This window comes from Panthera pardus, unplaced genomic scaffold, assembly GCF_024362965.1.
Source record: "Panthera pardus isolate Hobbes unplaced genomic scaffold, ASM2436296v1 HiC_scaffold_25, whole genome shotgun sequence".
Lineage (NCBI taxonomy): Eukaryota > Metazoa > Chordata > Mammalia > Carnivora > Felidae > Panthera > Panthera pardus.
This window is the reverse complement of record NW_026526821.1, coordinates 27905609-27931871: the sequence shown is the minus strand read 5'-3', so window position 1 is coordinate 27931871 and position 26263 is coordinate 27905609. Positions and strand designations below refer to the sequence as shown.

General features: G+C 51.7%; 1 protein-coding gene across 7 annotated transcripts in view; it reads right to left on the bottom strand.

Moving 5' to 3' along the window:
• Positions 1-403: 403 nt before the first annotated feature.
• Positions 404-26263, bottom strand: part of FAM110A (family with sequence similarity 110 member A) — a 134421-nt gene continuing 108561 nt past the window's right edge. For 3 of the 7 annotated variants that reach the window (XM_053890372.1, XM_053890371.1, XM_019458915.2), the window contains one exon: positions 404-6086. In XM_053890372.1, the coding sequence (XP_053746347.1) occupies positions 5098-5991 (894 nt within the window). In that variant the 5' untranslated portion in view covers positions 5992-6086 and the 3' untranslated portion in view covers positions 404-5097. Of the gene's footprint in view, positions 6087-9949; positions 10027-10561; positions 10836-16268; positions 16595-26263 lie in introns of those variants that run through there. The other 4 variants (XM_019458916.2, XM_019458914.2, XM_019458917.2 and 1 more) reach the window with 4 other exon arrangements.

Here is a 26263-nt window from a genome sequence, read left to right as displayed (position 1 = left end):
TGGCCTCCTACAGAAAAATCTGTCAGCACCCACACAGACACACCCCTCACAGGTTACACGCAGACATGCCCAGCCATCACCCAAGCCCACACACACCTCTATTCAGGCCACTATTCAGGCTCACACATCAATGTAAATACATTCTGGGAATGGGTGGGTCAACAATACCCAAGCTCTGTGTCCCTGGAGCTGCCCAGCACAGTACAATGCAGGGCACGGAGAAGGACTCAGCAGACTATAGTTGAACAAATGGATGAATAAAGTGAAGGGCGCAAAATGAGCCATCGGTTGGCACAGTGAGCAGATGGTGCTGGGGGTTTCCCGGGGGTTAAGGAAGAGGCCTGGCAGTGGGGATCAGAGCTTCAGCTTCCAGCCCTCTTAGAGACCCACTGGCAGGGGCAGATAGGGGGTGCTCACACATGCTTATATTGCAGATTATACTTGTGCTTGAGAGTCTGTTTTAAGAATTGGTCCCACTTTTTTTAGTGGGGGGAGGGGTTGTGAAAGAGCACTTGAAGGAAGTTGGAACCAATATATTACCTTATGAGTAACCATGGGGACATTGAGGACGTCAGAGAATTAAGGATGGGTTATGAGGAAATTAGGGGAACGAAAAGCAAAGCAGGTAGTAACTCCAGGAAAAACCAAAAGTTTCTCAAGAAAGGAAATGTAACCATCATATGCAATTCGGGTTAGCAGGAAACAGTATTTGTATAGTTACAGTATAAATAACACTGGCTATTCACTTAATGGAAAATGGTGAGGGGCACCTAGGTGGCTCAGTCACTTAAGCGTCCGACTCTTGATTTTGGCTCAGGTCAGAATCATGGTTCATGAGCTCGAGCCCCGTGTTAGTGCGGCACCTGCTTGGGTTTCTCTCCCTCCCTCTCTCTCTGCCCTTCCCCTGTTCACACCCTGTCTGTCTCTCAAAATAAATAAATAAACTTAAAAAAAAAAAACAGTGATTAACATAGATTGAAAGGGAAGGAGAGTGAGAATAGTTAACTCTTCCTTGATGATAATAAAAAGAAATATTTTTGACCACTTCCAGAGTAATTATTCTGGTGCATTATTCTAGGCACTTTATATGTTGAACCCTTATAACAATCCAATAACTTAAATATTCTTATTACTCTCATTTTACAAGTGAGGCAACTCACCACAAGGAGGTTAAGTCACTGCCTGAGGTCACATGGGCAGTAAGGGGAACAGCTGGGATTCAAACCCAGGCAGACAGGCTACAGAAGTGACACTGAAGATTTCAGGCAATATTTGCCTAACATCAATCCAGAAAACCACAGGAAAAGCATCTTACCTAGAAATATGAAAGAAAGCACCAGAAGAAATAGTTGAAAGAGTCGATCCAGTTGTTTTGGGGGTCAGGAGGGGGAAGGACACAGCAAGGAAATGTTTTTTATTAGTACTACTTAATTTATACAGATACAGAGATACATATCCACGAGATAGGGACAGGAATCGACAGAGAAGAAACATGAGGGAATTTTCCCTGGTGATGGAAAGTTGCTCTACATCCTGACTGGGGGTTGGGAAAGAGTATGCACTTGTCTAAACTCAGCAAATGGCAGCTTTAAGATCTGTGCATTTCACAGTATGTAAATTACACACACACACACACACACACACACACACACTGAACTGTAAACACATATTGAACTCTAGCTAATGATATGCATGCTAAAATGCCTTTCAAGGGAAGTGTACCAATGCTTGTAACTTACTTTGACAAGTTTCAAAAAAATAAGTTGTCTTAATAGATGAATAGATGCCTGATGAAGCAAATCTAACAAAATAGTAAAAATTGGGCATCCAGTAGGTGGGTAGATAAGTGTTTGCTGTATCATTCTTTCAACTTTAAGCTTGAAACTTTTCTTAATAAAGGGCTGGGGGAAATATATGGATGCATTATCTGAAAAATAATATTTTTTAAAATCTAAATGGGGTGTTCTGTCTTGGACCTGGAAGGACCCACACAACTATAAGCCTGTATGCATGTCTTTCTGGGGGACAGCTATCACCATGCTCTTGCCTATGTGTCCGCCTACCCTAGGATCTAGAGTCAGGGACCTCAAGACTAATTCCTCTGTCCCTCCCTGCTTCCCCTGGACATAGGATGTCAGACAGGATGGGTGTCTCCTCTCCCTGGTCCTCTTGAATGCTGCAGTAGCAAAACCAAAACCATTTCACCAGGGAAAGGAACAGGGCCCTCTAGCTACATCCCATCCTCTGCCAAAAGGGTTGGCTGAGGCCTGGCAGGTGGGGACAGGTGCCTTTCCCAGGGGCCCATCACACCTTCACGACAGAAGTGAGCAGCCAGATTGCTGGGCTCCCAAGCCCACGTGTATATAATTAGCTGCTGGGAAATAGATCTGGGAGCAGATCTCATCTCTGCCTAATTAGGGGCTGGGCAGCTGGGGCCAGTCTGGCCTGGGGGCGCTGCTATGAAAGCCAGGCAGCCCCAGGGGACAGGGCAGCAGCTGCTGGCCCTCGCTGCTGCTAACTGCCCCTCACACTCGGACTGAAGGCAGAACAATAGAGGGGCTGTTTCCGCAGATCCCCAAGGCTGGCAGAAGCCCCCAGCCATTCCTTCCACAGATCCCCACATGGGAAGCTGATAGGCTCCAGGATCCTGGCACAAGGGAAGTCCTCCTGGAACCGGGAACCAGGAACCGCCTTCTCCACTTCCAAGAATGCCTGCCTGCTCTCTTTCGAACAGACCTGCCCGATGCCCTTCTTCACTACCCACCCCCCCCCCCCCGGCCCAGCTCCTGGGAACAGGTCTGGTCTTAGGGCAGAAGTCCCTGAACACACCTGCTCCACGTTATATGACAATGTGTCTGCGGATCAGCTGCCCATTCCCTTCCACCAGACATGGCAGAACCCATGTCTGCCTTACCCACTGCTGGGCACTCAGCAGATGCTCAGGGGGAAAGACTGCCAGGACCCAGGACAGGGAAGAGGGGTAAGGCATGTGTCAGGAGAATCAGGGAGCCAGAGTGCCCCCTGACTGTGGGGTGTGCAGCAGGCCAGGTGTGACCCCAGGCTGGAGTGCAGACCTGCTCTGTGACAGTCCCCAAGCCACTGTCCCTCCAGTTCTAAGACCCTGGAAAGGTCACCTTGAAGTTTCAGTGACAGGATGCGCGCGAAGGGTCTGCGCCTAGGACTGAACCTCCTCCAGGAACAAAGGGGTCCCCTGGCCCATCACCCACCAGTACTGTGTTCTAAAATGCAGCCAACATAGCCACTTTCTTGAGTTTCTGGGGTGCTGGCAGCTGACAACAAGGGGCAACACTTAGCACAGAATTCTGGACAGGATGACCAGAGGAGCTGCTCTTTGACATCTCAAAGGACACCTCTGCAGAGCCTGCCCAGATTACCCCTCCTGACCCCTCACTCTTTAAACTTGGGGACCAGAAGGCTCAACTCCTGCATTGTCAGACCTGCTAGGTGCCTGCAGGCAGGTTATAGTCCTCCCGGTGCCTCAGTCTCCTCGTCTGTATCACAAGGAGGTAGACTCCATTCTCATGAGCTTGGCCACTCTCTTCCATAACCCAGTTTCCCCTTGTTTCCCTGAACCACCCAGGTCCAACCCAATTCCCTGGGGCTGATTGTAGACGATCAGACAGACACACAGACAAACAGCTGGGCTGACCTGGATGTTTGTCAACAGCCCAACGGAAATCTCCTCTTTATGCTTAAAATAAAACTTACATCAAACCTGTCACCAGGGCCCCCATTTGAGCTTCCTGTTTCTGAGTGCTGCAGCCAACACGGCCTGCAGGAGAGGAAACACCACCCAGCCCTTCCCCACTCCCACCCCGGGGGTGGGCAGAGGCCACCCAGGCTTTCACCCTTTGTGTGCCCGGCCCTGGCTGTATCACCAGCCAAGGTGGAGGCTCCCAACGGGGAACTAGCCCGGAGGGAGACAGGAAGGAACTGAGACCTCAAAGCCGCATCCTTCCCCTTCCCCCAGCCCCCTGAGGACTTGTCCCATTCTCCCACTGAAGCCCAGAGAGGGAGACTGGCTTGTCCAGGGTCACTCAGAATTGGAGGCGAGGCCACTTGTTTTGTGCTGTCCACCCCAAGTCCATCTTCCTCTGAGAACTCCTACTTCCAAACCCCAATCTACAGCCTGTGTCACCTCAAGTTCAGAGTTTGCATTCTTTGAGCTTCCTGCTCCCTTGGGAACAGGGCAGGAATAGGGAAGGATCCCTGTACCCATCAGTCTTTTCCCTGAAGGTCCCCCACTTTCCTGGTGCAGGGGAAAAAACCTGTCCCGGCTCTATCCAGACTCACTCTGTGGCCAGACCCAGTTTCCTCCTCTGTGAAGGAGGCCCAGAAACTACCCAGAGGGGTTATGAGGATCCCCTGTGGGGCAAGTCTTAGGCCAGGCCAACCACTGACCTCATGCCCCCACCAGATCCTGGGGTGAACAATTACTAAGTTCTGAAGGCCCCACCCCAAGACCTCTCCCACCCCTTCTCCTTGTGAACACAGAAGAGTCTGATGACCCAGCCTTTGAAAAACAAGCATTTGTGTTTATTAACCAAAGCGGGGGGGGGGGGGGGGGGGGGGGAGTCAGAGCAGTACAGACTCCTATCAGTCCCTCCTGTAGTCTACCCACCTAGGCCAGGCTGCCAAGGCCCTGCCCCCACCCAGAGTAAGTTCCCAGGGAACCAGGGCCCCCTGGGAGAGGAAGAGGAAGTCAGCAAACGTCAGAGACCAAGGAAGAAGGAAACAGAACCCCTAGGCCTAGTAAGATCCTTTGGCCCCTCACTCTCCGTAGAGAAGGCTAAGTGCCCCAAATCCAAACCCACAATAAGAGCCAAGTAGGACTCATGTCAAAACCTCTACATGTGAAGGGCAGAGGGTGGCCCAAGGTCAAGAGGCAACTCTCTCCAGAGTCAGTCCTTGCCAGGTGGATGCTGGTCCCGCCTCTGAGGCTCCGCCTCCACACCAAGTTCACACAAGGCAGCAGCCTCCGGTCTGCCCCAAGCCCGCGAATGGATGCAGAAGAGGTCAAGGGGCCAGTTGCCTCTCTAAGATCTGTCTGTGGCAAATGCGGCGTCCCGTGGAAGCCTAGCCCTCAGCTGCTGGGGTATCGCGCGCTTGCCGCAACCCGTACAGCCACTTGATCACGCGGGCGTTACGCTCTACCACCGACACGCCATAGGGGACGCGCTCCCGCTCCCGCGCCCGCTCCTCAACAGTGGCAGAGCTGCGGCGGGAGCAGTCCCCCTCAGAGCTGCCGGGCCCAGCGCTGGGCCCGGCCAGGGACACGATGTCTGAGCTAGCCCGCGCCAGGTGGGCCACTCCCAGCCCCCTTGCCTCCTCCGGGTCCAGGCCGCAGAAGTTAAAAAATCGCTCAAGGTCGGCCGCTGCCCGCGAGAAACGCTCACTCAAATCCGACTTGGAGCGCTGCAAACCCGGGGGGCGGGCTGGGCTGGAGGCAGTGGTAGTGCCTGGCGATGGGCAGGGCTGGGCAGGTGAGGCAGGCAGGGGACGGACATCCACTCGGCGAACCGCAGCTGTACTGGGCGGTGGGCGTGGGGGGGTGGCTGGGGGCGCCTGGTGGGCTCCCTCTGTCCGTCCAGGGTTACGGCTGGCCTCGGCAGGGGACGCGGGACTATCACACAAGTCGATAAGGCTGCTAAGGATGTCCAAGTCCAGCTGGGGCCGGCGGCCAGGGCCAGGCAGGACTCGGCGGCTAGGCGTGAGCACCGTGCGGCGAGTCCCAGGGCTGAAGAGTGGCTGTTTGGACAGCAGGGGCTGCACAGGTTCCTGGCGGGTGTTGGCCACATGCAGGCTCTTGACGTACTTGGCCTTGTCAGCCTCCAGGCGCTCCACAGCACTGGGTTTCCGGGCTCCACCATCTGCTGGCCGCCGTAGCAGGTAGCCGGGGACTTTGGTCCGCAGGCGGAAAGGTAGGGCAGGGGTGTCCCGGGCTCCCGGAGTCAGTGTGTCCACAGGCATGGCTGTTACATACCCTGAGGACTTTGGTCTGGGAAGGCCGGAGAAATGAGGAGCCAGATCCAGGCAGAAAGTTGGCAGCTGGACGCCGGCAACGGCTGCAGGAGGGGAAAGACAGAGGCTGAGCGCGCTCAGACAAAGGCTCAGCAAAGACCGAAATGGGCTGAAGACGCGTTCCCTATTAAAAGGTAATAGCCACGCCCCTGGTTCACAGGGAGCCAATCAGAAGACAGAAAGCCACCACTGAGGGCCTGTGACTCCGCCCACACCCCCGCCTCCTTCTCAGGAGACCAGCCCCTCCTGAGGCAGAGAGGAAAAAGTGCCAAAGAATGACAGGAGCAGCCTGAGCAGAAAAGACAGGGCAAGCCACGCTTTAAAGGAAGCAAAGTGGGCTCCAGGCCATATGCTGGGCCCCAGCCAACTTAATCTCTCAACGGGTCCTCTTAACAGCTCCATTTTGCAGACAGGGAAACCGAAGCTCAGGGAGTTCAACCAACTTGATTAAGCTAACCCAGCAAACTGATGGCTCTGCCCCTTGCTTCCAACCAGGGAGGTGCCGGCACAGCAGTTTTAGGGTTGGGTGACCAAGAGAAAGCGCTGTAACCCCACACCTCACCCGGACTGGCCCCAGGGAACCTGGTCCCACCTTCTACCCTTACCCACTCAGGCAGGAAGCTGCCCTGTGCTATCCACCCGTCTGGACATGCCAGGCCCCAGGCATAGCAATAAGCCAGTGGGGGAGGAGTGTAGAAAGGCCCCACCCCCCACCCCAGTGAAGTCCAGACACTCATCCGCTTCCAGTATGGACTTCACAGTGATCCATGGATGCCTGTCAGCTAGAAATATCAGCCCTGTGCTGTGCTGCTCCAAGAGAAGCTGGAAATGCCCACAATCACAAAACCCTGCTTAAGAGCATCCAGCAGACCCTGGATCTGCCAGCAGCCATAGGATGGGCACCCAGAGGCAAGGGGGCCCACATCTGGGTGCACAGGCATCCACATGATCACCTAAGCATCAGGGCCTCGTGCCCCAGGCATCAGGCCAGCCCTGATCCTTTTTCCAAGAAAAGACTGGAGCCACAAAGTGTCCCCCGCTAACTCTCCCAGAGATGGGCCAGAAGAAAACCCACAGACCAAGTCCTGAAACTTCTCATCTGAAAAACGCGAGAGGAGGACTTCAATCCAGATGATCCCCAAGAAGACTTGTCATTCAGACCATTTACACCCGTGTTGTCTAATTCACTAGCCACATACGGCTAGTCAACCTTAACTTTAAATTTAAATTAAATAAAAACTTACAATTCAGTTCCTCAATCACACTAGCCACATTTCAAGTACACGACAGCCACTCTAGTGGTCACTACAGTAAACAAAGCAGATTAGAGCATTTCCATCCATAACAGAAAGCTATAATGCACCGCCCCGTGTGGTCACCCAGAATGACAGGAGGAGTCTGGATTGGGGTGGGAAGGCAGACATCCCTGTGTGCTAGACGTTTAACACCATCCTCTCCTGGAATCCTCCTGGAATTCAGTTGGAATTCCCCCAATGTGAGAAGGGTCACTGTCATCTGATTTTACAGGCAGGGAAAAGTGAGACTACAGAAGTGACCAACCTAGGCCCCAGAGCCGATAAATAAGACACAAATTCATATGAAGCCTAATTCACTCGTCTATTATGTTTATGTAGTTTTACTCTTTGTTCTTCCCATGCCCCTAAAATACAGCTTCATGAGGGAAGGTGGTTTGTCTGTTTTGTTCACTGAATCTGTTTCAGGATATTGCTTTCCACACATAATAGATGCTCAATACATTTTTCTTGAATTAAAATGTCCATGGGGACCAAATGAGAATGGGCAGACCTCAGATAAACTAGAGAGGGATGCATCCAGCCTATTGCAGGCATATGCGTCCAAGGTGGGAGGTATGGAATGTGCTAGGAAGCTGGAAGAAAGATGTGCACGAAAACTCTAGGTTCTTCTTAAATCTTAGCATATTCGATAATAATTTTTAACACCTGTGTGGAGAGGGGCGCCTGGGTATCTCAATCGGTTGAGTGATTTCGGCTCAGATCATGATCTCATGGTCATGGGGTCGAGTCCTGCTTCAGGCCCCTCAATGAGCATGGAGCCAGCTTAAGATTCTCTTTCTCTCTTTCTCTCTCAGGGGCACCTGGATGGCTCAGTTGGTTAAGTGTCCAGCTTCGGGTCAGATCACGTGCTCATGGTTCGTGGGTTGGAGCCCGGCATGGGACTCTGTGCTGACAACTCGGAGCCTGGAGCCTGCTTCAGATTCTGTGTCTCCCTCTCTCTGCCCCTCCCCTGATCGTGCTCTGTCTCTCTCTCTCAAAATGAACAAACATTTTAAAAATTTTTATAATTTTTTTTTTTTTTTTTTTTTTTTTTTTTTTTTTTTTTACGTTTACTTACTATTGCCTGCTTGGGATTCTCTCTCTTTTCACTCTCTGGCCCTCCTCCCACTCACTCTCTCTCAAAATAAATAAACATTTAAAATATTTTTTCTCTCTCCCTGTCTGTGCCCCTCTCCTCTCTCGCGCTCTCTCAAAAAGAAAATAAATAAAGTAAGTAAGTGTGGATGGAGCAAACAGGTCTGCAAACGTGTCTGCTCTCCCCACCCCAAACTAGCCTCCAGCCCCCAGTCTGAGACCCGGGCCAGCGTAGCCATGGCAAGTTACCAGAACCTTGGGGGCTGTCGGGCCAGAGACAGAGCTGCTCCCAAGGCAGAAGGGATGGAGTAGGTGGGAAAGGAAAGCTGCCCCACTGGGGGGCCGACCCCCAGGGGACCTCAGGCAGGAAGGGTCTGACAGGAAAGGCAGCCTGGCGGAGCCCGGTCGAGGTAACTAGCCTCTGCCCCACCCCCGGGCCGCCGCCTACCAAACCAGTCCGACCCGTTGGCGGCGGCAATTCCCTCCCGGGAACCATCCTGGGAAACCGGGGGGAAGACGGAGGTCATATGGGCAGGGCCAGGGCAGAAGCCCCGCGCCCTCGGACCGAGCTCCTGGCCGCAGGGGCTCCTCCCGCAGCCCGGACACAAGCTAGGAGCCAAGCCGGGCTTGGGGGGCCGCTGGCCAGCTCGCCCACCCGCCCGCTGCATCCCCTGCTCCTGCAGCTGCGCCTCTTACACACTCCGGTTCCTTATCTGAAACGCGGTTAAAAATAGACCTGAGCCTCCAGGTCTCCGCGAGGATGGAGAGATAAAACAGGTCGAGGACTCTCCCAGCACCTGGCCGAAAGGCCGCGTTCCAAAAACGGGGCTCGAGGTTTTTATGATGATTCTGACGACCCGGCTCCGCAGACCGCCCCCCTGGCAGGGGTCTCTCGGCAGCTCCAGAAGCGCCGGAGCCTCAGACAAAGGAGGCACGTGATAGAGGCTAATCCTAAACTGATCTGACCAAATCCCATTTCACAGGTGGGCAAACGGAGGTGTGGCGGCTCCTGAGTGTTAAAGCCAAGGGTCCCAGTTCCCAGGTGGGACTCGTCCTCTCCGAGGCCTCCTCTCATCGCCAACGCCCCACCTACGGGTTTCAAACGCTACCCACAAATGGCCCCTAGAGCGCCAGCTGTGAGCCCTTCTCTTAGGGCATCCCCGGGGCATGCGGCCGCACCTCGCCCCCTTCCCACCGGCTTCCCTAGAGTCAGCCTTAGGGGGTTGGGGAGCTCGGATCCTCGGTCTGGCTTCCGCCCTGTCCCGCTTCGGGACACTCTCTCGGAGACTCCCAGCGACGGAGGAGGCCGCGAGCCAGGCGGCGCGCTGTGTGACTCTGGCCGCTCACCGCCCCTCTCTGAGCCCGGGTCGACCTGGCTCTTAAGTAGGGTCTCGTCCAGGCGGGAAGGTGAGCCCCCGCCCCGTCCCCACCTTCCAGGAAGGCCCCCCCACTCCCGGCCCCGATCGCCACCCCCCCACCCCCCCACCCCCCCCCAGCCAGCCCGGACCCGCACATACCTTGCTGCGAGCGCGCCCCGCTACAGAGCGCTCCCCCGGCCCGGCCCACCTAGGGCTCAAGTAGCACGCGTTTGCGCAACTTCCGGCGGCCTGCCTCGGGCAGGTGAACCCGCCGGCCCAGGTAGTACCCGAAAGGAAAGAACGAAAGCCAGGCGGGGGCCGGAACCTGAGCCCAGGCGCGCTGGCGGCGGGCTTGGCGCCCGGACCTATCCCAGGGAGCTCTTCCGCGAGCCGGGGCCGCCCAACCCACAGCTACGCTGGCCACATCCGCACATCTGCCACCCCGCAGTCCCCCGTGGCCACGCGGGCCAGCGCACCCATCGTGGGAGGTGGAAAAACGGCGTCCCCCCCCCCCCTTAACCCCCCCTCCCGGCCTCAATGACGGCCAGTTAACGTTGACTGTGCCAGGCACGAGAAAGTGCTGTTCCTGGTATTAATCAATCCATGTTAATCTTCCCAACAACCCCTGTGAGGTGAACTCTATTATTATCCCCATTTGACTCATGGAATACTGAGGCTGGGACAGGCTGAGCTAGTTGCCCAAAGTCACCCCGAGGAGTCCGACTTGGGCACTTTCTCTCCAGACCAAGCCTTAATGTCACCCCGTTCTACCTGTGTGTCCCTGAGCAGGTTGCTGGCCCCCTCTGGCCCTCCATTTGCCAAGTGAGGAGAGTCTCACCTTCCAGGCCCAGTCAGTGTGAGTTCTTAGGCTCTGAGAGGGCCTGTAGAAGCTTCGGGCCTGCTGTAAATATTAGTGGCAAGGGCAACAATGGTAATAAGAATAGAGTGTTGGAGTCCCAGGCACTACACTTATGTAAATCTCTGGACAACCCCCACCCCCACCCCAGGGAGGTACTACTTAATGCCCATTTTACAGATGAGGAGACTGCTGGAAGGAACCCTTGGGAGGGAGGTGATTGCCTCCACCGCCAAGCCAAGCCCTAGTAGGTCACTTCAGGTGGGCACATTTGATGAGGCCAGTTTCACTGGGATCCTGAGGCCAGAGAAGGCCCTGAGTCCTCGGGAAGTCAAAGGGGGGCCCAGTTTTTTCATGTCTGTGCCAAGGTGGGGGCTGCACCCAGTTTGGGGCACAGGGCTATGAGGGGACAGGAAGTGATTCAGAAAACAACTCTCCTCCCCCTGGGAGTGAGTCAGCTCTGAGGCCTCCTCCAGGCCCTGGAGCCTGATTTTAGGGGAATGAGGGAGGCCAGCCTAAAGACCATGGTTCCCCGCAATTTCCTGCTGGGTCCCTGCCTGGCCCTCTACTGAGGGTGGGAAGGATGAAGGGGGAGGGCTCCGTTAGGCAATAACCGTCATAAAAGCAAAAAATAATAATAATAATAACAATTTTCATAATATAATAAGAAATGTTCTGAGTGGTTTCTTTGTACCTGACACTGCTCTGAGCTCTTTGTATCTGTTGACTCATTTAATCCTCACACTCGCCCTGAGGTACTCCTATTATGCTCCTTTTACAGTTGAGAAAACTGAGGCACAGAGAGGTGGGGCCACTTGCCAGAGGTCACACAGCTGGTAAGTGGCAGAGCCAGGATTTGAATCCGGGATTTGAATCCAGGAACAGGGCTGGGGGAGTGGAGGGAAGGGGAGGAGACAGAATCTTCAGCGTTGGGATTCAGTCACTCACCTCCCAACTTCGGCTCAGGTCACGATCTCATGGGTTCGAGTCCCACGTGAGGCTCAGTGCTGACAGCTCAGAGCCTGGAGCCTGCTTCAGATTCTGTGTCTTCCTCTCTCTCTCTCTCTCTCTCTCTCTGCTCCTCCCCTGCTCTCTCTCTCTCTCTCTCTCTCTCTCAAAAATAAATAAACATTAAAAAATGGCAATATGGCAATGTTTTCCCAATAGGCATCAGATCTCATCACTGCTCTGCCTAGGCCCACTTATGGCTCCCCATCACCTTAGAGTAAAACCCAGACTCTAACTTGACACTCAGGCCTTCCAGGATCGGGGTCCCGCCCTCCCCTCCCACCTCAGCTCCGGCCTTTTCTGCTGCAGCTACATACCGCTCCCTGCTCGTCTTGAACACCCTAAGGTCTTTCTCGCCTCACCGACTCTGCACCATTTGTCCTCTGCTTCAAACCTCTTAGCTCACCTTCTTCAGGTCCCACCTTCTCAAAGAGGCCCCCCTGACCGCCCTGAGGCTCCTGCCAACTCTCTCGTCTATCTGTTCCCTTCCACGCATTCATCCCACCCTGTCGTTTTAGATATTCACTTACTGATCACTCATTTCCTATTTCTGTATTCTCATCCTCTCCCGGGGACCAAGCATACAGGTGTGCACACGGCACACCACTGACTAAGTGGCAGGACTGGAAACCAGGCCACCTCAGAGACAAAGGCCCTTCACCACCAAGCCTCCTCCAAACCTCTTGCCTCACCCCAGGGCTTCCCCCATCTATCCCCCTCCCCTCCAGCCTCCCCCTTCAAGCTGGGCTCTGGCCACTTCAGATGAGCCCCGTTCTTCCTCCAAAGACATCACATCCAAACTTTTGCACGGCCAGGGTCTGCTCCTACAGTGCCTTCCCCGCTCCAGCCCTAGGGCCACCTCTGTAGCACAGACTCTGCATCCAGCCTGCCAGGGTTCAAATCCCAGCTCCCCCGGAGTAGCACTGAGCTCCTGGGTAAGATAATCGACATTCCCATGCCTCAGTTTCCCCAACCGTAAAATAGGACTTGTAACAGTGCCCCTCTCCCAACCTGTGCGTGACAAATGCCACCAAAATGTGATACTCCGGTGCCCAGCTCCTGGGTGAGGACTTCATCACCCCGAACGTTGACCCACTTTTCTCAAAGTTTGCAAATCTAAGCATGCAGAGTCGAACAGACATTTCTTCAAAGAAAGTGTACAAAGGACTGATAGGCACATGACAAGATGCTCAATATCATGAATCATGTGGGAAATGTAAATCAAAACTACAATGACATAACATGTCACATCCATTAAGATGACAATATCAAAACATATAAGCAAACAAAAAAAAACAAAAAACAAAAAAACAAAAAAACCCAAAAACAGAAAATAACAAATGTTGGTGAGGATGTGAAGAAACTGGAACCCTAACACTGTTGGTGGGAATATAAAATGGTGCAAAAAATAAAACAAAATAAAACAAAATAAAATAAAATAAAATAAGCCAGTGTAACTGCTGTGAAAACAGTATGACGGTTAGGAAAACTTTTTAAAGAGAATCACCATGGTTGCACCACAGTGCGAACAGACTTAATGCCCCTGAACTGAACCCTTAACAAATGGTTAAGATGTGAGACTTTATGTTATATACATTTTACCAAGAGAAGAAAAAGAGGGAGCACAGAGTCTGGGTCAGACCCCCTGGATCGGAATTCCTGCTCTGGGTGACCTCGCCCAAGTCACTAAACCTCTCTTGCATTCAGTTTCCTTTTGTGAGGTGGAAAAAAATAACAGCACAAAATTGCAAGAATCAAACGAGCACATGCTCATAAAGTACCTGGCAGAGGGAAGTGCTCGTCGAGAGGTGTTCGTGATTTTTATTCTTTGTCTAGGGGGCAAGAGGTGTGGTTTCGATGTTTACAATTTTCACGACATTCTGCACCCCCCACCCCACCCCTCCCTTCCACCTCCTTCTCTTGCTGCTCATTAGAAGCCAGGCCCTGACTTGGGTGGAGACAGGGTGGCCCTCACCTGCCCCAGAAAAGGATCAGGAAGGCTCCAGGCAGCATTGAAGGGGCGGGCCAATAGGGCAGCCCAGCTCGATTTCAGCCCAGCTGTCCGGGTCAGAGACACCCAGCTGGGCATCCTCCAGGGGCCACGGCAGGCCCCATTCTATTTCTGGAGTCTCCCCAGACTCTCATGCCCTGGCCTGCCTGCAGTCAGCCTTGCCCAGAACCAGCCTTGTCCAGGGCACCCTGGCACACATCTCAGCAAGGGAGAGGTGAGCGGGCTGAAGGAGGGGTGTGGGCACAGACGCCTGGAGCACTGATCTCCTATTCGGCCCAACTCCATCAACCCAATTAGCTGCGCCTGTTTGTACCTCAAGTTGCAAAATGGGGACAGAGGGGCTTGCGGTGGAGACGGAGAGAGACCACATGCAAAGCCTTAGAGAAGGGCCTGGCTCACGAGACTGGGAAGGCGGAGGTTGGGGCCAACTCACAGGCAAGCCCACTTCCTGTCCTGGATTACCTTCTGCCCAGGCCTGAGCTCACTATCGTGGCTTCTTATCTTGGCCAGGAGACGTGAAGAAACTTGCCCAAAGTCACACAGCAAGTCAATGACAGATCACAGAGAGGGCAGTGGTCTTATGATTAAATATATAATCTATAATGACATATATATATATATTATATGTGTATAATATATACATATATGCATATGCACATATATATGTATATAATATATATGCATATGCACATATATGTATATAATATATACACATATCTATACATATAACATATGCATATACATATATACATATGTGTGTATATATATACATATGTGTGTGTGTGTGTGTGTGTGTATATATATATATATATATATATATATATATATATATAATTTTTCAACCAGGTGATATATGCACATGACCCAACAAAAAACTCTAAGGAGAATAAGGTAAAAATAAACTCCTTCCCACTCCTATCCCCAGCCACCCAGTTCCCCTCCCTGCAACCAGACAGCTGTGTGTCCTTCCAGGGAGATTTTAGGCAGATACAAGCAACAATAATGGACATATATTCTTTCCTTCTTCTTTTTTTTTTACACGTATGGCAAAATGCTGCGCATACTGTTTTTACCTTGCTCTCTTTACTCAGTAATACGTGTTGTTTTAAGCATGTTGTTAAGGGGCGCCTGGGTGGGTCGGTCGGTTAAGCGTCGACTTCGGCTCGGGTCATGATCTCACGGTCCGTGAGTTCGAGCCCCGCGTCGGGCTCTGTGCTGACAGCTCAGAGCCTGGAGCCTGCTTCAGATTCTGTGTCTCCCTCTCTCTCTGCCCCTCCCCTGTTCATGCTCTGTCTCTCTCTGTCTCAAAAATAAATAAACGTTAAAAAACTTTTTTTTAAAGAATGTTGTTAATATATTATTAATTATAATATGTGTTATTAATATACTTAATAATATACATTGTTCAATAACATCTGTGGTGCCACATCAGTACATAAGGAGCCTATCAGCCCCTGCTGATGAGCACTTAGTGTGTGTCCAGACGCGCCCTGTTACAAACCACCCTGCAGCGTCACCGCACCGACGTTGTGTTGCCTTAGAAGTGGGACAGCTGGGCTGGGCATGTGCTTGTAATGGTGACAGAGACCATGTGAGTCGATCTCCACCAGCAGGACAGACAGCAAATGGTCAATAACTGTTAGCTTTAGTTAGCTTGATTAGAGGTTTGGGCACCCCTCAATTTTGCCTCACCCTAGCCCCTCCCTGCATCGCATTCCAGCCCAGGAAGATAATCAGCTCCCTAATAACTGAAAGACATAGGACATCAGATGGGTAAGTGCCACTGAGAGAAACAAAATAGAAAAGGGGGGAGGGCAGGGCATATGAACTCAATAAATATTTGTTGAGAGACTAAATGAAAGAGTTCATTTCTTTCTGAGTTCCCAGCGCATCCCCAGGAGGCAGGGCTCGGCCCAAGTCAGATGCTCCACTGGGACCAGTCGCGGCCCCGTCCCCAGCTCCAAAGTCTCTGGTGACTAGTGGCTTCAGGTTGAGCGGCTGCCTCTACCCATTCCCCCAACTTGGGGCAGATTCCCAAGAATCTAAAAGCGGCTCCAGAGCACCTGCTGCCCACCTAGTATCTACCCCAGACACGTCAGTCCCCTCGGATCCCCCCCAGAACAGCCCTCTGAGGGAGACAGCACTGCGATTCAGAACCCCGTGGGCAGAAGGACCCCAAAGGCGCCTTGAGTCCACCCTCTGGCGTTCCAGAGAAGGGAAGACAGATGCCCAGAAGGGGCACCCAGAGGACTGCGCGGGAGAGTGGGGCAGGAGGGAGATCATCCAGCCAGGGCTCCAGGGCTCAGCAGCCTTGCAGCTAAGAGGCTGAGAAGCTGACCCCCAGCTGCGTGTCTGGGCCTCCCAAGGCCAATCCTGATCTACCCCGACTGGAGACTTCGAGGCGGAGCAGAAAGACCTGAACTGGATTCCCCACCAGACCTCGCTGTGCCAGGCCACTTGCCTCTCCGCACCTCATTCCCTCTCATCCGTGAAATGGGGTACCAACTCCTCCCCACACATACGACGCGGGCAGGACGCATACAGCAGGCGCTCACGGAGCCCCTCGGACCCCAGCGCGCGCCCCAGACCACCCGCCCCCTCACCTGGAGCCGGCGCTAGGAGAGTCCCGGCTCCTCCAATACGGGTCTTAGAGAGGCTGACAGCTCGGACCCGAGGTTGGAATGGCCGCGCCCAACGCTGCTCGGAAGGCCCCAGCCCCGCATAAGGACCCGCCGGGGCGTCTTCGGAACTGCTCTGCGCACCCGAGGTGGACGGGGTACCTGACTGTCCCCAGGCCCCCACCAGAGCGGAGGCCCGGGGGGGCGCAGAGGAAGGGGAAGTGAGTTCGCCAGTCTCCCCCCGTCGCCGGAATGGTTTGCCCCGGACATCCTGATTGGTTCCTCGCTTCCGTTCGAACGCCGCGCCATCCGGGTTGCCAGGCGACCGCTTAGCTTCAGCCCAGGGACAGCGCGTCCAGCCCCAGCAGCCCAGCTCCGCCCCGGCTCAACCCCTCCGGCCTGTTCTTCCCTTGGCCGCTGCAACTCAGGAGCCTAGTTATTTCCCTTGCTCTGCCAGGACTTTCTCCTGGTCCCCAACAGACTATGGCACCATTTAGGGGCCCCACCTAGTCCCTAGTTCCGACTTTGCAGCTGGCTATGTGAGCCCGGGCTAGCCCCTTTCCCTCTCTGTTTCCCTAACTGCACCGTGGTAAATTGTAAAATATGCATATCCAGCAGTCCCGAATTTTACTAAGGAAATGACCAAAGATATGAGCAAAGATTGATGCAGCCTAGCGTTATTTACGATAGCAAAAGAATGGAAATCATTCCAATGCTCAGCAAAAGAAGGTCGGTTATATACATCCATCCTGCGGAAGAGCTAAGTCTACTGAGCTTTTTACCTGCCAGGTAGCTTTACATAACATAACTCTTGTCATTGCTCATGGCATAACCCTTCGAGATAGGAACCTTTAATTACCCCACTTTGTGATGAGGAAGGTTATGCAGCTATTAAAAATGATGTGGTTAAAGATACTTAAAGTATGAGGAAAATGCTAAGAAAGCTTTTTAAAAGTATGTTTCAAAGCACTATGTACACCATAACTACGTATTAAATACATAATTGCAATATCACGTGTTTATGTGTAATCGTTTATAAAAACAGCAGTCAACTTCTTTGTTGTGTTTTTGTGGATTTTCCAATTTCCAACACTTAACTTGTCAAGGGAAAAAAAAACCCACATTTTTTAAAAGGATTAGAATAAATTAACTCTAAGCACCCTTCAAGATAAGGAAATTTCATAACTGCAAGTCACTATTTGGGTCTAGGGCATTGTTCAAGTTGGAACCGACCTCTGTTTTCTAGTCCAGATGGCGATCTTCACTCTTTGATTGGATTTTCAATGATTGAGCACTTACTGTGCAAATACCTTGGGCAGGTCGGGGAGGGGGGACTAATAGTATACCAATAGCTGACAATGATTGCACATTCTGGCATGAGCACCAATCAAATCAGAGTAGATAGCATCCGAAGCAGGAAGTCTGACTATATCTGGGAGGAGCAGCGAAATATCAAAGTTGGCATTAACTGTGCCCTTTGCTAGACTGTGCTCGAGGCCTGACACACATTTTCTCACTTGACTCCCTTACCATGTGAGAAGAGAGGTTCTATTATCCTTCTCATTTTATAGATGAGAAAAGCATTGTTTATCTGGATTCAGCAGGAGTCCTCTGAACCGTTCTGTTACGTTCCCATGTGAATATACAACACGTGTTGGCAGCAGCAGTGAGGGGAGGCAAGGAGGATCCTGTGATCACAAAAGACACAAAGCAGGGGCAGATCTAGACTACATACTTCCTGAGGCTCGTACAATTTAGGGAGATCTATTTAAGGAAAGACCTACAAAATCACAGATATAAAATTAGGTAATAAAAGTGATGATTTGGTTCGAAAGACAGAAGAGACCTCAACAAATGAAAATTCCACAAATGTTGCAAAATCCAGGAAAATAATATTATTTCTATGAATTACATATTTGGCATACCTCCCTGATACTTTTCACAAACAAGCTTCTTCTGGCTCCATGTATACATTTCATACCTCTCCTCCACTACATACTGGTGATATTGGGCACTGTAAACCCAGAGAGAGCGAGAGAGAGAGACAGAGAGAGATGACCTTTCACCCTGGTGCACCCTTATGTCACAGCACACCTCAGTGTGCTAGGTAAGGGTATTCCTGGAAGTCATTAGCAGTTGGCAATAACTTTTCACAAAAGTGACTGAAAACAACGTAAATAAAACCGCGAAGCCCGTACTAAACGTCAGGGTTCCCTTGGCCAAATCCCACAGACGGTCATACGCACTCTGACATCATCTGACACAAAGGGAAGTCTGGATGGAAAGAGAAGGTGGTTTTAACAGAGTGAGGTTTAAACACCTTACTTTGGCAAGTTTTACAGAAGCATATGACTCTGTGAACACCTTGCTAGGGTGTCTGCCGGACCTTAGCTTCCCTGTCATTAAAATGGGAATAACAACAATGGTGTCATGGTTGAATTCTTCTCTCAGATGTACAACTTTAATCAGGGGTTAGGAGAGATTTGAGATGCTTGGATAAAGGTCCTGCTGACCCTTGCGTGTTCCAAACTTGCCTCTGCCCTACGTACCCTGGAGCTTAAAACAAACAGGATAGGGGCGCCTGGGTGGTTCAGTCGGTTGAGCGTCCGACTTCGGCTCAGGTCGTGATCTTGCAGTTTGTGAGTTTGAGTCCCGCGTCGGGCTCTGTGCTGACAGCTCGGGGCCTGGAGCCTGCTTTGGATTCTGTGTCTCCCTCTCTCTCTGCCCCTAACCCACTCACATTCTGTCTCTGCCTCTCTCAAAAATAAATAAACATTTTTAAAAAAAATTTTTTAAAAAGAATAAGGAGGTGGACAAGCTGTCATTAGTGTGCCCAGATGAAAGGGAGCTAGATGATCCTTAGGGTCGCATCCTGACCTTGGCAGTGTTTTCTCCACTCAGCTCGAAACTGAGATGAAATCAGCCTCAGATACCAGCTCCCTATCCTCTGTGCACCCCATGGCTGTATTTTGTTTTGGCAGGGGGAGCCTGGCCTTGAAGTGGTTTGAGAGGCATGCCCCGGGGGGGGGGGGGGGGGGGGGGGGGAGGGGACTGGTGACCAAGGACAGTTCCTGTGTCTGAGCTTTCTGCTCCCGGGGGAGGCAGCCTATCGAGCCTTCAGGTGAGACCTCATGAGAAGTTCAGAGAGAACTGCCAAGCCAAGCCCTTCCTGAGTTCTTATCCAACAGAAACCATAAAAGAGATGAAAAAAAAAAAAAAGATTATTGTTGTCTTAAGCCACTAAGTGTGGTGATGATTTGTTATTCAGCAGGAGATAATACCTAGGGACTTTTTACAAATTCCAACGTCCAGGTTGCACCCCAGACCAACCACATCTGAACCTCTAGGAGAGGGGCCCAGATATCAGGTTTCCATGTGCAGCCAAGGTTGAAACTCCCTGGAGGAGGTCCCCTCCCGCTTCTGGCTTGGGCAGCTCCCACTGACCTCAGGCTGGTTAGGAGTCTCTCCTCTGGGCTTCCACAGCCCCCTGTCTCAAACTGGCCTGGGGCACGTCTCCTGACTCGGCAGTCGGGAGACCTCTTATCGGGTAAGTGGAGGTGATTATAGCACCCAGCTGACCTCCTGGACAATCCCATGGTGTGTCACCTGAGAAAGGGCTTGGGGAGCATAAAAAGCGAGCTCTCCAGGTGTGGCTGTTATCACTGAGCTGCTGCTCGGGCTCAGCATTCCTCTGCCTCCCCTCCACCTCGGCTTTCTGTCTGTCTGGACAGCTAGGAGACAGCAGCTTCCAGTTTGGAGAGAGGACTGTCCAAGTTACCCTCATCCCTGCAGACCTCCCCCCTTCATCTCCTCTTGGTTTGTTTCAGGATGTATTTACTCATTCAACAAATATTTTCTGAGCCCCTGGTCTGTGCCGGTTACTAGGAAGACAGACGGGAACACAGGGAGTTACATTCTAGTGAGGGAGACAGAACAATAGATGAGTAAGTGAACCGACAAGTGAGACATGTTATAAATAAAAATAAAGCAGAGTAAAGCAATGGGCGTAATGGAAAAGGGGCTGCTTTGTATAGCACAGTCAGGGAGGCCTCTCTGAGGTGAAGCCTAAAGCGTAAAAAAGAGGCAGACATGTGCAAATCTAGGGAAGGCTAGGAGGAACAAACATGTGCAAAGGTCCTGGGGCAAGAGTGAGTTTGGTATATTTGAGCCAAAAGGCCAACGACTGGAATGGAGAGACAGGAAAAAGACTTACATGAAATTGCTGTAGGTCACAGAGAAGAGTCTAGAGTTTAAAGATAAAAAGCAGCAGTTTCAGATCAAGATCAAGCATTCTGGGGTCAGCCGGTCAGAGTTCTAATCCCAGCTCTACCACCCACCTGCTGCCAGACTTGGGAAAGTTCCTTAAACTCTGAACGTTCAGCCCCCTATCTTTAATGGGAATAATTGCACCTACATCGCAAGGAGTTACCTTGAGTCCCCAGGATGATGCGCACAAAACCCTTAGCGCAGGACCTGGCCAAAGCATGGCTCAATAAATGTGCGTTATGCTCATTGCTGATGGCAATAGCAGAGATCATACCGCACAACCATGGGGGTTCCCAATAAATCGCAAACCCTGGCAGAGAGCATACGTGCTTGCACCCTGTAGCGGGCTGAACAGGGTGCCCGCACAGAACAATCGGGGCTGGCAGCAGTCTCCTGGGGGTTAGAGACAGGCTGGCAGCTGCTGGAACCAGGGCAAGATGAAGACAGGCTTGAAGATCCCGCTGGATTTGGTCCAGACTGAGCCACATCGGCTCTCCACTCCCAAATCCTCACGCCCCAGGAACAGGGTCGAGTTGTGAATCTGGAGAGCCCAGAATTCTTCTAATCCTGAGGTCTTCGGGCTGCCTGGGTGGCTCAGTCGGTTAGGCAGCCAACTCTTGATTTTGGCTCATGAACCTGTGAGATTGAGCCCAACCCAGGGTCAGGCTCTCTGCGCCCACAGCGCAGAGCCTGCTTGGGATTCTGTCTCTCCCTCTCTCTGCCCTCCACCCCCCACCTCAAGCTAAATAAATAAACTTAAAAAAAAAAAAAATCCTGAATTTTGCATTTTATCGAGTTTTAGTTATTTAAATGGAAAGGCCACACAAGGCTAGTGGCTATCGTATTAGCACGGCTCTCGAGTGGAAGTTGTTTTCTCTTCGATTCTCTTTCACTCTTTCTAGCCTTCATCCGTGTCCATTTCGCCCACGACAGGGGGCCGCAGACTCAGGGCCAAACTGGGATTTGTATCTGTTCCTTTATGAAAATGGGTCTTGTTAAAGGAAATTCACCAACTTCCGGTGTATACTTCGCTGATTTTTGACAAATGTGTCCAGCTGCAATTGCTGCCATGGAGGAGTGGCTTCCGTCACCTGGACAACCTCCCTTGTGTGTTTTACGGTCACGTCCCTCCCCCTCGCTCTGGCAGCCACTGGTCTGTTTTCTTTCCCTATGCTTTCGTCTTTTCTGGACTATCACACAAATGGGTCAGCCTTCTTTCACTTGAAGCAGGATTAGAGTTTCAGAACATTGTTTTATTCCCATTCCGTTATTTCCCCCCCACCCCCAGAAGTTTTCTAATTACGGCAAATGATGCTGAGTTTCCACTCACAGAGAAAGTATGAAATTTCCTTTCACGCTGAATCCGTTTAAGCCAAGGAGCACACGTTTCCTTTAAAATGTGGAAGTCACTAATAGAACAGGTGGGATACGGATACGACAGCAATTACAAGAGTGAGACACGAGTTACTCCTCTTCGGGAAAAACACCCAATCCCACCTCTGCGTGTGACGCATGGGGGGAACCAAGACCCAGGAGGAGGTTGGCTGGCCCGGATCACATCGAGCAGGTGGCAGAAACAGGAGGACACTAGTGCTGCTCAGGACAGATGGCAGAGGCTGGGAGGAGAGGCTTGGGTCCCCTTAGGGTTAGGGGGCTGTCCCCTCCCCCCACTCTTGGGTCTGCGCTAATGGAGCTGCCCCAGGTCAGAGGCTGGGCCTGACAGATGGGATTCTACAGGGGAAAAAAGGTTCAGAGGGTGAGGGGCCTTTGTCCCAACCCCAGATGGCAGGGCCAGGCCAGAGGCAGGTGGAGAAGTAGGGCCCCTCCTGAACTGGAAGGTCGTGGCCCGGAGACAGAATCTTTGTGGAAATGTAACACCCAAGCCCCTCCACCCAAGGGACTGGTGCAGGCCTTTCCAGCTTTCAACAAGACCCCTCCACTCCACATGCAAATCAAATGCAAATGAGCCTGCCGCCACTGCACAAACCCCGCCCTCCTTTCCCTCTTGCTGAGGTCCATCCCACAGGTCCAGACACCCACGGATGTCCAGACACCCGAAGCCCCAGGCCCATCCTCAGCGCACACCTCAGACCCCTCACACCAGGACTGGGCATGAAATGGGCTCAGCTGACCCATCTCTGCCTGGAGGCTGCGTCAGACCTGGGCCACTCCTGCTGTCTCTCCCCCTATCTGTCCTCCCCCAGCTCAGGCAGATCTTTTAACACCATAAATCAGTATTGCAAAGCTATAGTGATCAAACTGATCTGATACCGGTAGGAAAACAATCAAGGGCCCAGAAATAAATCCACGCAAATATGGCCAAATGATACTTGACAAAAGAGCCAGGGATACTCAATGAGGAAAGACAGTCTCTTCAACACATGGTGTTGGGAAAACTGAATATTCACATGCAACGCATGAAATTAGACCACTCGCCTTACACCACTCACAAAAATTCACTGGAAATTGATTAAAGGCTTAAACCTAGGACCTGAAACCATAAAACTCCTAGAAGGAAACACAGGGGAAAACTCCTTGACATTGGTCTTGGCAATGATTATTCAGATATGACAACAGGGGCGTCTGGGTGACTCAGTCGGTTAAGCGTCCAGCTCTTGATTTCGGCTCAGGTCATGATCTCGAGGTTTGTGAGTTCGAGCCTCAGGTCGGGCTCCATGCTGACAGCGTGGAGCCTGCTTGGGATTCTCTCTTGTGCTCGCTCTCTCTCGGCCCCTCCCCTGTTCATGCTCACTCTTTCTCTCAAAATAAATAAATAAACTTAACAAAACAGATGTGACAACAAAAACACAGGCAACAAAAGCAAAAATCAACAAATAAGGACCACGTCCAACTAAAAAGCTTCTACAAAGCAAAAGGGAAAACCAACACAATGAAAAGGCAGCAGCTCAAGTGTCCATCGATAGGCGAATGGATAAAGACGTGGGCTATATATACAATGGAATATTACTCAGCCATAAAAAAAAGAATTAAATCTTGCCATTTGCAATGACACGCACGGAGCTAGAGAGTATAATGTTAAGCAACAAAGTCAGAGAAAGACAAATACCATTGAGTTTACGTGTGGAATTGAAGAAACAAAACAAAGGAGCAAAGGGAAAAAGAAAGAGAGAGAGGCAAACCAAGAAACAGACTCTTGACTATAGAGAACAAATTGATGGTTACCAGAGGGAAGGGGGTAGGGGAATGGGGGACCTAGGGGCTGGGGATTAAGGAGCACACTTGTGATGAGGACCGGGTGTTGTATGGACGTGTTGAATCGCTATATTGCACACCTGAAACTAACACAGCACTGTATGTTAACTAACTGGAATTAATGATATAATAAATACAATAAAGTAAAAATAATAAAATGAAAAGGCAGCCTTTGGGATGGGAGAAAATATTTGTAAACACGTATCTGATAAAGGGTTAATATCCAAAAAATATAAAGAACTCCTACAACACAATAGCAGACAAAAAAATCCAATTGAAAAATACACAGAGTAGGGGCGCCTGGGTGGCTGAGTCAGTTAGGCATCCGACTTCCGCTCAGGTCATGATCTCGCGGTCCGTGAGTTCGAGCCCCGCGTCGGGCTCTGGGCTGACAGCTCAGAGCCTGGAGCCTGCTTTGGATTCTGTGTCTCCCTCTCTCTCTGCTCCTCCCTTGCTCTCGCTCTCTCGCTCTCTCTCTCCAAAATAAATAAACATTAAAAAAAAGAGTATTTGTGTAGACATTTTTCCAAAGAAGACACCCAGTTGGCCAACAAGTACATGAAAAGGTGCTCAACCATCACTCATCATCAGGCAACCGCAAGTCAAAACCACGATGAGATATCGCTGCACACCTGTCGAAATAGCTATTACCAAAAAGACAAGAGACACCAAACGCTGGCACGGCTGTGGAGAAACGGGAACCTTTGCGGGCTGCTGGTGCAATCGTAAATCGGTGTGAGCCACTATGGAAAAGAGCGCGGAGGTTCCTTTTCTGCCAAAAACAGAACCAGCACGTGCCCCGGCTGTGTCACCTCCTGGCGTGTGGCCGAAGAAAATGAAATCAGAAGCTCAAAGACCGATCGGCACCCCCGACGTTCATGGAAGCGCGACTTACAAAAGCCATGGAAGCCATGGAAGCCATGGAAACAACCTAAGTGCCAGCGACTGACGAATAGGTGACGAAAACGTGAGAAGGAAAGAGACAGAATGCAATATTCCTCAGCCCGAGGAAGAAGGAAGGCCCGCCACGTGTGACAACAGGGATGGACCAGAAGGGCATTTGGCTAAGTGAAGTAATTCAGACGGAGAAAGACCATGGGTGATCTCGCTTATAGGAGGAATCACAAAAACTGAATTCACAGAAACAGAATAGAGCGGTGGTTGTCAGGGGCTGGGGGAAAAGGGGGGAGAGGTTGGGCAAAGGGACCAGCACTGGGACGTCCCCCAGTGCTTCCCCGGCCAGCTCCCCGTCACCCACGCCTCCGGCTCTGAGACATGGTACCTTCACAGCCGGGCCCTCGAACACCCCTTCAACAGCTCTGGTTTGCCTCACTCGCCGTGCGCAACACCTGAGATTATTTTATGTATTTGTTTTCTTGGGTTTGCTCGCCTCGGTTCCACAAGGGCAGGGGGCCTGGCCTGTATCTCCCATGCCTAGAACACCGCCTGGCACATAGTAGGGGCTCCATAAATATTTGTGAGTGAAGGGAGGGGGGTGGGAAGGAGAGGAAGGAAGGACCGAACACCCCCACCGAGGCCCCCCGAAAGAGGCAGACAGATTGGAGCGGAAAATGTGACAATAACCACTTGTTCACTCGACAAAGTTACGGTGCGGGCCAGACACTGACGTAGGGGCTGGGGGCACTGTGGTGAACAAGACAAATTGCCTCAGTTTTCCAGGCCCACGGCTGGTGGGGGAGACTGAGAAGCCACAGGGGTCACTGTTCTGAGTCATCTGTGAGGTTCTGATGAGGCCCTGAACCCAAGCCTGATGAGGCCCTGAACCCAAGCCGGGGGTCAGGGCAGGCTTCTAGGAGGAGGCGGCCTCTGGGTTGAAACCCAAAGAGTGAGCAGTGGGGAACTCACCAGAAAACAGGAGGAGGACAGAAAGAGATTGGAGGTGGGAAGCCGGGTCACAGAGGTCACACAGGCCCTGGAGGGGTGGTGGGGTGGTGGGGAGCGATGCAGGGGCCCTGTCGTGGCATTACTCCTTACCCCGTTTTACAGACAGAAACACAAGAGACCCAAATCAGAGCGAGGACAGGCCCACACCGTCCGGGCTCCCTGTCCAGTGCTCTTCCCACTGCATCAGTGTGGGAATACCAGTTTCTTCCCTGGAACCTTCTGGAGCCTTGGGAAGGGGCCACTCTCCTGTCCGGCCCCATGCCTCCCTACCAGCCCTTTGAGAGAAATATTAATATTTTGGAGTGAAACCGCGCTCCTTTGTTATACAAGGAAGTGGCCTTCTTTTTTTAGAGATGCAAACTTAAGTATTGGAGGGGATGATTCATGATCTCTATAATTCACATTAAACCACCTCGAAAAGAAATGGAGGAAGCATTACGGAAAACGCCAGAGTTCATCGGGATGTCGGATATACAGTTCATAATGTTATCCTCTGTTTTTCTGTGTGTCTAAAATTACTCGACGTAGTTCAGCGTAAACCACTGAAAGAAAAACACGAGGGCAGCCCCTGGGTGTGGCCACAGCTGTGAACGTGA